This window comes from Lytechinus pictus, chromosome 12 (genome assembly GCF_037042905.1).
Source record: "Lytechinus pictus isolate F3 Inbred chromosome 12, Lp3.0, whole genome shotgun sequence".
NCBI classification, from domain to species: domain Eukaryota; kingdom Metazoa; phylum Echinodermata; class Echinoidea; order Temnopleuroida; family Toxopneustidae; genus Lytechinus; species Lytechinus pictus.
Genome location: NC_087256.1, coordinates 19160294 through 19173563, shown reverse-complemented (window position 1 = coordinate 19173563; position 13270 = coordinate 19160294). Strand labels below are relative to the sequence as shown.

The 13270-nt window shown below is 38.3% G+C and overlaps 1 protein-coding gene across 1 annotated transcript; it reads left to right on the top strand.

The window, feature by feature from the left end:
* Window positions 1-1178: 1178 nt before the first annotated feature.
* Window positions 1179-12805, top strand: LOC129273647 (E3 ubiquitin-protein ligase TM129-like). The gene is made up of 4 exons (XM_054910715.2): window positions 1179-1901; window positions 7568-8033; window positions 8800-8962; window positions 9629-12805. Exons 1-4 carry the CDS (start codon window positions 1691-1693, stop codon window positions 9878-9880), a joined length of 1092 nt encoding a protein of 363 aa, XP_054766690.2. The 5' UTR covers window positions 1179-1690; the 3' UTR covers window positions 9881-12805.
* Window positions 12806-13270: the final 465 nt, after the last annotated feature.

The window sequence follows — 13270 nt, the reverse complement described above, 5'->3', positions numbered from 1 at the left end:
CAAACAAACATTTAAAGAAAGAATTTCAAAACATGATTAATATCTTATGTAGTTTATTGTAGGCCTATTTTTAATTTGTCATGTATTTTTTTTTTTTTTTTTTTTAATTCCTTTTTTTTCAATATTTTTCTTAAGGAATCTGAATTAAAGGGATGGTCCGGGCTGAAAATATTTATATCTTAATAAATAGAGTAGAATTCACTGAGCAAAATGCAGAAAATTTCATCAAAATCGGATAATAAAGTTATTGAAGTTTAAAGTTAAGCAATATTTTGTGAAAACAGTCATAATGAATATTCATTAGTTGGGCTGATGATGTCACATCCCCATTTTCCGTTTTCTTATGTTATCACACAAAACCATATTTTTTTCATTTATTTCATACTTGTGTGAATAATATGTCTCCCTTATAATGAAATAAGTTGCAGCAATAAATATCTAATGCACTAAATCAGTTGTCAATCCAAATTTTCTAGTTCTTGGAGGAAAAAATTTGAATAAACCTAATTTCATATAATAAATTACAAAAGAACAAGTGGAGATGTGACATCATCAGTCCACCTAATGGATATTCATGACGTAACAGGCGGGGGGGGGAGTTGCCCCCTGGCGGATTTAACCAGGAATAAAAGAAAAACGGGAAAGGAAAAAAAAAGGAGGGAGAAAGAAAGGGAAAGGGGAATGAGGGGAAAAGGAAAGGAAAAAGTGAAAAGAAAACGAAGAAAAAAACCCTTTTTAATGGAAAAGGAAGGAAATCGGGAAAATGAACGAAAGAAGAACATTTGAGAAAGAACAAATCATTCCAAAACAGGCATATGTAATGTAATAGCACGGTGGGAAATAAATTAAAAGATGACAAAATGGCAAACAATAGCGCGAAACGAAGGTAAAATGCAATTAGTCAAAAGCTAATTTTTGGAAAACAAAGAAAAGGGTAGGCTGCCTTCCTCTTCAATGCCTTGGAAATTATGTAATTAGAGTCCAAAAGGTAGCTCTCAATGAGAGCTACCTCTTCTTCGAACTTCATGATAACGTAATTATATCGCGCGGTCTCATACCACGTGACGTCCCTGAAGACCACCTTACGGGGCCAACGTTGTGATAAGCTGGCGTCTCCACTAGAACTTAGTTCCAACCTAATGCAAACTTAATCTCTGATTAACGTCAGTCTGAGTCTGTCCCTAATCATCAGAATAAAGGCAAAATGTTGAGGCTTTCCTCTTCAAGGCCTAATGTAACTAGAATCCGAAAGGTAGCTGGCTCTCAATTAGACTAAGGCTAACCCACCTCTTCTTCGAACTTCATTTCGCAACGTTATTCACGCGCGGTGCGCGTGCATGCATGACGTGTGAACGTGATGAATGAAGGATATCGCGATAGCGCAAGAACGATATCTTCCGAATCTTCCGAAGGGAGTGGCCTTTTTTGGTACTGAATCCGCCGGAGGAGAACCATATCCGCCGGCGGATTTGGTGCCTAGAACGGTATCTGCCAGGCGCAGGATCCGCCGGTACACCGGCGCGGCAGAGCCGCAGAGCCAAACTGAAACATTCGCACAATTTCTGCCGCGCCGGGGACATGAGGGATGGGTTCGTGCTGTTGAGAAGAAGGCTAATCACGTTCTTTTGAGACGTTTCTTGCCGTGGACAGCAGCCAATATTTCTTTAAATACAATTCTTAAAAAGTAAAAATGTACCAAGCTTCAGCAGATTTTGTTTTCACCCTGGTTTACATGCTTTTGTCGGCCTGTTTGGTTGTCCCACCCAGCGAATTTCGTTCTGCTGGTCTTACCGTCCAGAATGTGCTTTCATCTTGGCTTGGGAGTGAAGAGCTGCATTTTGTTCACTATCACATCAAAAGGACGACAGCAACTATTATTTTCCATGCCCTTCTACCCATAGGTTAGTAGACCTCATTTAGATCATGCCCAGCCATGATTAAATCTGCCAACCCACCAGGCAAAGAGAGGAGAACAAAACAAAAATTGCAAATTTTTTGGAAGGTCATTCATACAAAGAAAAGGCATTGGCATTTGAAAGAAAATATCACTCACAAAGTTTGGCCAGATTAAAACCGGGGGGGGGGGGGTACTCAGTACATAATGCATGGTGGGTACATGTATATGTTCCGGGGGGGCCACTTACATTGGCGAGTGGATACCATGCACGACCAAAAAAACACGTAAAATAACTAAAAAGGATGTCTTTTTCAAGATAGGGCACGTTACGTAACGTAATAAGGGTGTCAAAAACACTGAAATAATGAAAAAAGGGTATCTATTTTCGCTGGGAAAGCTACGTGTTTAGGGTCAAATTCGCGAGGGTACAAAAACTTAGACTAAAATGTTTTATAATAAAGGATGTACTTTTTGCCCCAAGGCAAGAGACAACACTACGTGTTTAGAGTACGATTTGCGCGAGATGTGGGGAGGTGGGGCTGTATATATACTAAACCCAATTACGGTATGTAAGTAAAGGTAAAACAGACGATTGATTGAAATATCGCTATACTTGTTTAGGGGTCCAATTCAGGGAATACTTGCCAAGAGTACTAGTATATCGTTTTGTTTCCAATACTTGTTAAGGGTAGGGTTTTACACGCCAATACTTGTTAAGGGGTGCATTTTCAGAATACGGAAAATGCGTGTTTAGGGTGCTTTTCGAGACCCCATGGTCGCGCGCATGGTATCCACTCGTCAATGGAAGTGGCCCCCCCGGGGTATATGTGCCGGGGAGAGGACTCCCATCAGTGCCCATTTTTACACTAAAATTTCCGTTCCAAAGCATATCTTCTTTTTATCAAGAAAAAAAAGGAAGAAATGCGTTCCAATGCTTCGCATATTTTTCGTTACGGCGTTCGGGCCGCATTGATCCGCTGCAATGAGCTGCGGTGATTTTTGGTGAAAAGCAGCCCATAGCTCTAGAGCAGAGTGCTGTCCGACCATCACCTCTGCATGCACGTTAGACCAAAACAAGCTTCAGTCTCTGTATTTTGGTTCCGCTGAACTGCGTTGGCTCCACTTATCAATACATAGACTGAAGAACTCATTCAATGAACAAAGTTAATATGATATAACCTTGTTCTCTGTTATATCTCCATGTGTGGCAAATAAGGGTGGCAATGTTTGGCCTATTTTCTCTTTTTCTTTGGGACAAATGCTTGATTTTCTTACACTGACAGTTTCCAATACACCTATTCATCATACAACTTGGCTCTTAAGTAAATTTGAATTTTAAATTATTTTTTTCTTAATTAAAAATAGAGATTGAAAAATGAAAATTTTCTTGCCATATTACTTTCCACCAATAGAGGGCGTACACAAAAATATGCAAAAAATTCAAGTTTATGAGTACTCTGGTGAATACAAAAATTATTCCCAAGTTACTAATGAAAAATAAATTGCAACTGTATGGAAATTAGTAATTTTGGTAACGAAAGTGATATTTTAATGATTTTTTAAAGTGTGTGCTATGTACAGCATTGGCATACCATAGTCCTACCTGTAGATTCCCCACAGGCAGGATGGTTGCAGTGAGCTAGTGGACTGAAGAGTTGTTGGCCCGTACGTACAGCCAATGTATTAGCAGTAACGTTAGATCTAACATCCGAGTTTCGGATCGTTTTTTTGTGCATAAAATGTCACATTATAAAAAAGAAAGTACATCCAAACTTACGAAAAAATATATAAAATTCAGAGATATCGTACCTCAGACCGCAGTTACCGCTAATTCCTTTCAAATAATGATCGAAACATAGTCATCTTCAATCCTTTTGTTGGTCAACGTAAGTTGCCATCTTGGATTACGTCATCATCCTTACAGACGTATTTACCAGTCGCTATATATCGCGATTTGTGTTGCTGCTTTGCGCTTGTAGATGTGCGTGCATTTTGGAACTTGTCGCTCGCATTGATTGGTCAGGATATCGAAAATTTAATCGGAAAGCCTTGATAAAAACACAACTCGTTGAATGTAGAGGGCAGCAACACACGGCTGCCATTTTTTCCTCTTCGGCAGAAAATTCAAAAAATAAGGAATAAATCATCGGTAACGTATATTTTCTTAGAACTTATATAGTATCAAAAGAAAGATTAGACTCTAAAGAAAATAGTGGGCCTTCGTTCAAGATAATATAACGTCATTTAGAATTTTAAAAAATAATAAAAATCTGGACAAAACCTGGTCGCCCGAATTGGTGACCTGATTACACATGCAGGCTCGCACTAACACACTACCGTCGGTGAATGGGGATTATAGTAAAATGTCAGAAATTGTTAAATAAATCCCCAGAAACAATGGTTAGTCCTGTCTACATGCACGAATGCCCATCCCATAGGGATGCATACGCTGCTTACGCACTCACACGCAGGTGAACCGTTTCAAAGACCCTTGTTTTCACAAACGTTTGTATAGTTCCGAAGCCCAGTTCGAAGACCCTCCTTTTTACAATAAGCCCGTTCCAAAGTCCCTGTTTTTGTCTCGCCCGCGGCACATACCTACCACTTTTATGGTCGAGTGCCCCCCCCCCCCCCCCCCCCCCCCCGATTAAAACTCTTGTCTTGCTTCAGCTTGTAGTATGGTATTGTAGTATGGTATACCCAGTTGTGTGACCGGACAGGTTGTGTGTCCGGACGATCAATTATAGAAAGTCATTTGGAAAAATTTACAAGCGAGGTTTCATCAATTTTTAGTACAAAATGATAGGAAATATAAAGAACAAAATAGAAGAGGATTACAACTATTGAATTCATATTTTTAGTGTAATCCAAAGACAAAAAAAGAAGGCTTCAAAAGTATAAAGTGTCCGGGCACCTGACCCCCCATCCTACTTTTTGTAGATCCAACTGTTCTTATGTTACATTGTCATGGCTACACGATCTATGATGGAACTTTACAACACTTATCATTGTTTATCATGTTAATTCAAATTGGGCATCAGAGCCAGCTCTTCTAGCACCCATCTGAAGTTGATGTCCTGTTCAAAGTTAAACTTTTAAAGTCAGGCTTTGCTTTCATGAGCTTCACAGTATTTATTCTGCTTCTGTTCAATTTTATTGGAATTTATAGAATGTAAATATCTAGGGCTATAGTTAACTGAAAGGAATATTGTTGGATTTTAGAGAAAGAAAAACAAAATCAGAGAAATTATTTAGGGAGGGAAGAGAAAGAGAGTGCAATTGCTAAATTTTCATTTTCATATGAAATGAAAGTGAAGAAGTTGGAAAAGGAATGATAAATTAAAAATCTATACTAAAATGGCTATCAACAGATAAAATATCATGTCTTAGCCTTAGATGACAGCAAAAAATGACACTGAAAAGGAAATGCAATAAACAAAGCTCCACTCAACATGATATAGGCCTATATGTGACCAGGGGGTTGTTTCATAAAGCTGTTCGTAAGTTAAGAGCGACTTTAAGAACGACTGGTGATCCTTTCTTACGCGCTACACCATCGCCAATTCAATATACCACTTACCGCAAGAAGGGATCACCAGTCGTTCTTAAAGTCGCTCTTAACTTACGAGCAGCTTTATGGAACGCCCACCAGTGGACATTGTAATCGCAAGCTTATTCATTAAAAGTCATTTATTTGAATTTGAAAAGAAAAAGAAATGGGGCCATTTCATAAAGCTGTTCGTTAGTTAAGAACGACTGGTGTTCCTTCTTTACGCGCTACACCATCGCCAATGGATATACCATTTACCACAAGAACAGATTACCAGTCATTCTTAAAGTCACTCTTAACTTACGAACAGCTTTATGAAACACCCACCAGGTCTCCAGTTTATCTACACCAATCCAATAATTATCAGGAGATTGAGCTACTATTTTGAAACATAATTGCTAATTTTATTCAAATTCTCAGTCCAAAAATGTAATTCATCACAATTATTATGCACAAAGATTGTCATAAGAGGGCAGCGCAAGCATCAGCAAAGTATACAGACACACTCATGCTGAGCGAGAGCAGATGGTAAGAATTCGATTTGGCTGTAAAATGATACTTTAAATGAGAGACTGAAAACTTTTGAGTTAGAAAGTGTTGGATATATAGGATACATGTATCTCTGCCTAGGTCGACCTTCCATAAGACGAATAGTAATCGCCTAGTAAAGTCAAAGCAATTTTTATTACCAGATTATTGTAAACTTGTTCTATAGATCTACCTCTTCTAAAATTCAAATTTTACCGAAGTCGAACTGATTTCTCTGGTCCCAAGAGATTTGACTTGGGCAGAGTTACAGTGTACCAGTACCTGTATTCTGATTCATTAGAGATATGATTTTTCTACATATATCTCTTCATAGATCTCTTCTTAAACTTATCAAAATCATCAGAAAGTCCTTTTAGTTTGGATATCCCATCATAATAATGGCAAGAATTGAGCTGAAACTTGTATGGACGTGGAAGCGTCGTGGTGTAGCGGTTCCGACTCTCGCCTTGTAATCAGAGGGTCGTGTGTTCGAATCCCACCATGGCCTAGCGTCCTTTGGCAAGGCGTTAATCCACACTTTGCCACTCTCCACCCAGGTGTAAAATGGGTACCCAGTAGGATGTGAAAGCCTATATGTAGTATGCCTAGCAATTGAGTCTTGGAACTCTTGTTGGAATGCTCCCCAGGGAGTGGAGAAGGTGCATACATTGTATGCGGGCATGCAAGGATCTGATGACCGGGGTAATAATATGTCTGTAAAAGCGCTTAGAGACGTCGTTCCGATGTATTAAGCGCTATATAAATGCGGAATATTATTATTATAAAATTGGCCCCCAAAGTGAGCTAAATATCAAGTTTCCTAATGGGCACTTTAGCTGGCTATGAAAGTCGGCAAGAGTTCAATATGTACCTGTTAAACTGGGAAAAAATTGGAGGTTTAGAATAATATATCTAGCCCTAATCTAGAACATATATAATGGGAAAGTGGAATACATACATTGTACCAAAATATGGCTTTATTCAATCAAATTTTCGTGCAGGGTTGAGCATGTGTGATTGTTCATCTATAGCCATTGGGCCATTTAGGGTGTGTAGAATGTTGTGTTTCCAAATTTAAATGGCAACATGAATTATGATTAAAAACATTACAAAACACAGGTATAATGAGAAATTAAGGGTGTGTTCAATGTCCTCCATCTATCAGCTCATCAGCTCATAATGGCTAAAGAGCACTTTCACTATCGGCATTTTCTTGCATAGTGGGCAGAGGTCTTGACAACAGTTCCATCAAGATGAGTCCCAGTCCCTTCCCCCCCCCCAAAAAAAAAAAGTAACAGAAAAAAAAGGTTTCGAGGGTGAAACCGAAGGTGAGTAGTCTGTAGACTCAACATCTTTTTTTTTTTTTTTTTTTTTTTTTTGGTGGAGGGTACATTTGGAAGTCTCTCCTGAAAGTCTAGTATTGTACTACAGTAGAGGCATGTGGCTGATATTGGACACTTGCTTTGCAAAAGGATACAAAAACAAGCCAGTTATTTTCAAAAGCTCAACACTGCACTGAAGTAATGTTTTGGGATTTGAACTTTTGACTAGGTGGTGCTGACTGCATCTTGTCCTTTTATTTTCCCCAATAGGTTACTATATAGGCTTTGGTCTAGTCTGCCCAGAATACAACCTTTTTCAACCATGGACAGTATCTTCCATATGGCTTGCTTACCTCATCGCCTCAGTACTAGCCATTGCCATCACTCTGGCCATAGCATACTACTGGTCAAGGGAGCACTGGTCAAAGCACCCCGTTGCGACCACCCTCGGACATCACAGCAACTCGTGGCGGGCAGTATCGTCCAACGTCAGCATCGAGTTTCGGCGGATCAACAAGTTCTCCACCGGCCCACCAAGTTGTAGAGTTTACGTCACAGATTCGTGGATCATCAGGACTTCTGCGTACTCAGTGTACTTCGCTCATAAGCAGGACTGTCATTTGAATATTCTGCAGAGTGTCGATCATGCTCTGTCCCATGAAAGCAACACTGGTGTACAAATTCTTACCATTGAAGTCGTTAGCATCAATAGGAATATCAAGCCATTTAAAATCAGGTATTGGCATCTCATAAATTGCATTATTTTAGGGAAACTTAATTTGTGTTGAAATGATGTATGTTTCGAGTCTCCTGTTTTCTGCGAATCTGAAAAATGATATGTTGCAGGATTCTGAAAGTACGGGGACTTTCCTGAAATTTACAATCCTGGGCTAAAAATGAAAATGTTAATACCTAGGTATACAAAATGCATTAATACCAAAGCAAAATCCAAAGAACAAAACAGTGCCACAGAAATCTATAATCATAAGTGTTAACCACTCGCAGTTAATAATCCATCTTTACTACATGTAAATAATAACAATAAAAATTGGAATTTCCTATAAAGTACTTATGGTTGTCTTGCATATATCACTCTGCATTATACGCATAATGATTATAATGATAAATGCAATTTATTCAGAGAAACTGTAAAATACAGTAGAATTATAAATAGCATATATTTAATAATTCATTAATCCACTTTAAAAGCTAAAATTATTTCAAATTTATATCCTGGGTGAGGCAATATCTTTGTCAATGAAATAATAATGTTTTGCATTTCTAGCACTTCATACATCAGGGTCCCATAACTTAAGGGAAGTGATTAATCGTACGCTATTTTCATGATTAATTATACATTGTAGTCAGTGCAATTAATCATAGAAAATAAGTAGAAAAATGCTCTACGAGGATCGCTGAGCCTTGTGTTTTAGGCCCCAGAACCGCTTCTCTACATCCTTTACAGATAGGCCTATATTAATTGTTCCACTCTATGGTTCTAGGTTAAACGCACTTGATTTCCGAGACCTGAAGGACAAGGTTAGCATGCCCATCGTCAACGCTAGGAATGTCGTCATCCAGCAGACCTTGACCGATAGGTTCCTTGAGGCATTCAGACAACAGGTGGACACCAACCAAAGATATGCCTTGCCAGATGGTGCACCAGTAAGTGGAATGATAAACTGCTAAGTGGTCTTTCAATTTTGTCTCATGTCCCAAAGCTTAATCCTATTTTGACAACAAGTAGTTCATCTACTAACCATTTGGTCTTAACGCCATTTAGCTAAGACACCATTTTGGTCTAGCACCAATTTATATGGTTAGATAAACTAATTTTGAAGGGAGTTTATCAGAAATAGATCTATTGGCTGAACAGGCAGGTGGTTGGTCAATCTATCCATCCTTGGAGTGATGACAAAGTAATCAATTTCCAGAGTGTGCTCTGTGTATAACCTTAACTAAAGGCACATTGAATAGGCACTATAAACATACATTATCCATACATTTAAGCAAAATTGTGCTGATACACTTCTGGAGGGATGAAATTTCACGTCTTTACTGAGTCTATATGAGGTGTCCTTTTCAAGGACAAATGTATACATGTACACCATTCTTTCCCATGTGGCACATAAAGAAAATAATCTCCATTTGATTTCAGACAATGAGACAAACTAAAATTTCCTTGGCAACCCGACTGTTTGCACTATCTTTTCTTTCTGTAGAATGATATATTTTTCCCGTCACCCAAACCAATAGAAATTTGCTCAAAATCATCACCCAGCCCTTGCATAACCCTCCTGTTCTTATAATGGCCTTTCCTTCCTTTGCTAGTCTCCTGAGACCTGTATTGGCTGCCTGCAGACCCAATCCAATGTCAAGCTGGTGAAGCTGTGTGACAACCCAACCCAAGGGGAGTGCGTCCAGTGCTACTGCCGTCCTATGTGGTGCCTAGAATGCCTGTGTAAGTGGTGGGTGAGCAGACAGCAGCAGGATAAACCAGAGACGTGGCTCGGCTCAAGGTCACCGTGCCCGACGTGCCGCTCAAAGTTCTGTCTCCTAGATGTCTGCAACATAGCATCATGACAGTCAGGGTTTGTCAGGATGAGAGATACATATCTTGGTGAAGTTAGGTTTGTGAAAACATGGGTGCAATGTAGTCTGCCGGTACAGACCCTTGGTTTTCGCATAGTGCATTATGCATCATGCAGTGTCTGAAGTAGGAGACTAGATTCATTCATGTACGGTCACTGCCATTTGACACACACATGGCATAAGAAATCTAGTCTCTACCCTAGACATGGTATTATTTGTCAGTTAAAGTGCCCACTTTGAATCTGCCCTTGCTGACAAGTTGCGATATGTCTCTTAGCTGTTTGAAGTACAGCTAGGAGTGGATTATTTGTCCAGAAAAGAAAAGATCCATGCCATGTAGCATTAAGAGATACAATCAATTGTACAATCAATTTTATTTTGTGATAGACCATTGATTGATATCAAATTGTAGAACTGATTGTATCCCTATTTCACAAGACAATGGTGAAGTGCAAGTTAAAATACCTGATGCAGTTGTAGTATGTTATTTTCTTTCATTTAAAGTGCCACATATTATTTGATATGGTTTAAAACATCATTTTCTTTCATTCATTCCCTTGTTTTTTATTATTTTTTTGTAAGTACAATATGTGTTCTGCGTAATGTTCGAAGAATTATTTTAAAAGGAGAAAGGGCTCTTGCTGGTTAATGCATTGACTACTTAATTCTGTTAAACTAGTTCCAGTAGGCAATGGGATAACCCATTGACTTATACAGGAACCACTTAGTTTCAGTAAGTAATGTCCTATTGATATTTCTTGGTTGAGATGTGGCATTTGTGACAGCTATATACAGATGCTCGTCTCTTCTGAACATTCCCCATCATATATTCCATTTCTAAGACAGTGATATCTATGCTGTGATACTATTTCTGTTGTACTTCACTTGTTAAGTGGAACAATGCTTATAAGTGTTATCCTTTGAGAATAATTAAAGTCTTTAGGGTTGATCAGATATATATTTTTTTTTTAGGTTTGGATAACTCTGCCTAGATATTGGCTGATTACATGACCGAATTGACCAATCTCCATTCATCAGGCTTCTCGTTCCAATTTACGAACGGCCAGAAAACGCTATAACCTAAAATAATAGGGTAAATGCTTTTTCACTTTCTAGTCATATCCCTAATTACTAGGAACCCAATTTTAACTTCTCTCCAGCTATTACTGAGGCTCTAAAATACCCTATAATAGCAATGGCAACAGTGATACCAATTACTCTTATTGTGGTTCTCAAGATTCCCTATTATACCCTTCCGATGTTCAAACTTAATGGGACAAGGATCAATTCACAACCTGTGTCCAAGATACACTCAACTTCAATCCCAGCTATCTTGATTTTTTTTTTAAGGACTTCCTGCCACAAATCTATTGATTTGTGATTGTCTTTTTTTATCAAATGTTTTAAATCTATTTGGCAATAAGTTCTGCCTTTATTTGACAGAGAGTTCTTGATGAGTGAATGACAGTAAGGACTTAAATATGCCATTCACTTGTTTGAATCTTTGACTCGTCCTTTTCAGGATCTGCCATCTTTGGACATGCTCTCCTGAATCGACCAGTCTTATCACATCCATAATACCTTGTTGGTACCTTACATAAGTTTCACATTTTCAATATTGAAAGCTTGCAGAGCCAATCCAAGAAGAATGAAACTTATTTCAAGTTGGTCGCCTTTTTCCAAACTGAAGAATTGTGTTTTCTTGGCATTCAGATTCCAAGTTTCCAAGATTTGCAAATGTATTGAGACTGTGGCGGGTCACTCCTGTGTCGACCTCAATGTTCTTTGTACTCTGGGGCTCCTTATTGGATGGTATTTTATCTTGGTCTTTAATTTCCAAGCAGTATTAAAAGAAGTGAAGGAACATATTTGAATACTAGAAAGTAGAAGAGGGATCTACCTTTAAATGTTTGTTTTGTTAAAGCATATATGTACGGCTTGGGAAATAGTTATTAGACCATACCATATGGGAGCTTATTGAGAAAGTGGTTAAATAATTGTTCCCAAAATGGCAACAGTGGAGATATCATGTAGTGAATTAGAAAGAGACACAGTGCAGGGCATCAATTGGTTCCACTTTTACTGATGTTTTCAAAGCTTTCACACCATTTATCAATGACACCAATTTCATAAAGCACAGGTGTTTAACCACTGGATGTCTTGTATGATATTGATGGAGTCTCTTGCAGAAGTACTGCAATCTGTAGTGTTGGTATGAAGGATCCATAGAAGTCCAGTCACGATAGCCACAAACAACTACCTGAATAGTCACATCTGGTTTCCTGAAGCAATTTGAGATGAATTGGGAAATCTCCATAGAGTAAAGTTGTTAGCAGCCACACATGTATTCTGACATCTACTTCTCGTGCAAGTGATGTTATTACAGACATGAGCAGCTCTGAATTCAGTTCTGATAATCAACCTGTTTATGACATGAAATAATGTTAAGAAAATGACACCAAAAAAAATTATGAAAATCATCATAACTAATCTGTAAAGGGTACAAGACAAATTTGTTTAGTTTTTCAGTTAGTAAACCTCACCATGAGTTAAATATTTTCATATTCACTATACTTGAGTTTACATATTCCTGTTTCTCCATAGATCATACAACTGGTAACAGATTTATGAACAGCTAAGCTATTCCTCAAAAACTTTCCCTGAAATACTTCAAGTCACATAATATCCTCAAACACCCGCATTTCACTGGCATGTAAAGGGGTCGACAGCACTAATCCATTCCCAAGAAAGTCCAAATAGTGGACATTCCATTACTATAATTCATTCTTCTATATTCTTCTGAGTTTCTGCTCCAACCTCTCTGACTCATCATTGTTATATGTACATTGTATAGTAGCTTGTAATAGAGAAAGTACTCCGATTTTGTGGAATAAACACTTCTAGCTTACACATCAACTAGTGAAGTCGTACCTCTTCTCTGTGCATTCTGAAGTTCTTCGAATATACAACCTGGAATATAACAACTTGCCTCCTTGGTTTTGAGCAACGAGCGTTCCACATCCACTTAGCAGCTAGCATCGGTGTAAAGTCAGAATAAAGGGTAATAATGCAAGAATTGATTCAGAAACAAGGTTGTGACACCAAGCAGGCCATACTAATCAAAGCAAAAGTTTCGCTGCCCAATTCTGCCATCAATTATCAAGTCATGTCAGAACCTATTGTTACATGTATGTTGGGATCGGTAATTATAAGAATGGAAGCGTAATGAGGAAACTGGAGAAAGTTATACAGTTCAAAATCACAAAGTATTTAATCAGCAATATTCAGCTACAGTTCGAATTACATGAAGATTCAGATATCATAGGAGACGATGAATATAAAATAATTTAGAAGTATCAGATTGAGATTCGGAGTGAAGTT

Excerpts from the sequence above, each read along its gene's own strand:
- LOC129273647 (XM_054910715.2), top strand. The coding sequence starts at position 1,691 with ATGTACCAAGCTTCAGCAGATTTTGTTTTCACCCTGGTTTACATGCTT. Across the intron at positions 1,902-7,567 it reads CCATGCCCTTCTACCCATAG|GTTACTATATAGGCTTTGGT; the intron begins GTTAGTAGACCT and ends TTTCCCCAATAG. Across the intron at positions 8,963-9,628 it reads CCTTGCCAGATGGTGCACCA|TCTCCTGAGACCTGTATTGG; the intron begins GTAAGTGGAATG and ends TTCCTTTGCTAG.